The 841-nt window shown below is 68.7% G+C and overlaps 1 protein-coding gene across 1 annotated transcript in view; it reads left to right on the top strand.

Annotated features, from left to right (window-relative positions):
* The window catches only part of KIF21B (kinesin family member 21B), a 30961-nt gene that overhangs the window by 6243 nt on the left and 23877 nt on the right, over nt 1–841 (top strand). The window contains exons 10-12 of the mRNA XM_014533386.1: nt 7–142; nt 206–342; nt 739–840. Of these exons, the coding sequence (XP_014388872.1) occupies nt 7–142; nt 206–342; nt 739–840 (375 nt within the window). The remainder of the gene's footprint in view (nt 1–6; nt 143–205; nt 343–738; nt 841) is intronic.

Genomic DNA, 841 nt, shown 5'->3' with positions numbered 1-841 from the left:
GAGCAGACTGGCCTGCCTTTGGGGCAGAGCCACCTATTGCTCCTGTCCACCCGGGAGAGGGAGGCGGCCAGTCCGGGGGACTGTGGGCGGGGGGACGAGACGGGCGGCCACGCTCTGCAGAGCAGGAACCCGGTCCTGTCCAGTGACCTCCGGACAAGACCTGCCTCTCCCCCCTAACCCCCTCTAACGCCCCCCACATGCTCAGCCAGGTCCAGCCCCCTAACCCCGCCTGCCCTTCTCCCCCCGGGCAGCCCGGAGAAGGAGGCCTTCAAAAAGAGGGCGAAACTCCAACAGGAAAACAGCGAGGAGACCGATGAGAATGAGGACAACGAGGTGGAGGAGGTGAGCCCGCCCTCCTCGCCCCTCCCCTCCCCTCGCACACTCACCCCACTCCCGCCGGGTGGGGCCCCAGCACCTCCTTGTGCGCAGGGGAGAGGGCGCTTGGTCTGCCTCCTGCTCTCTCTGCTGGGTTACCATGGTGATCGCCATCCCTCAGTCCCCTCCCTCAATCCAGTGGGGGTGGGTCAGGGCCCAGGCTGCTGGGGGGATGGGAAGCTCCTGTCCAGGACGGAGGTGGCATAAGGGGCCCCGACTAGGGCCCCACCCCCGTTTCCCACCTGCGGGGATGCCTGGACCAGCCTCTGCTTCTGGGTGCCCCTCCCTGAGGCCGGGCCCAGCTTGTGGGGGAGGGACCGCCCGCCCCCCCCCCCAGCTCCCCTAATGGCACCTGGTGCGCAGGAGGAGGAAGATCCGGATGAGAGTGGCTGCGAGGAGGAGGAGGGGCGCGAGGACGAGGACGAGGACTCGGGCAGCGAGGAGAGCCTGGTGGACTCGGACTCGG

Source organism: Myotis brandtii, unplaced genomic scaffold (assembly GCF_000412655.1).
Source record: "Myotis brandtii unplaced genomic scaffold, ASM41265v1 scaffold975, whole genome shotgun sequence".
NCBI lineage: Eukaryota > Metazoa > Chordata > Mammalia > Chiroptera > Vespertilionidae > Myotis > Myotis brandtii.
Note: the sequence above shows the minus strand (reverse complement) of the source record. Positions and strands in the feature narration are given on the sequence as shown.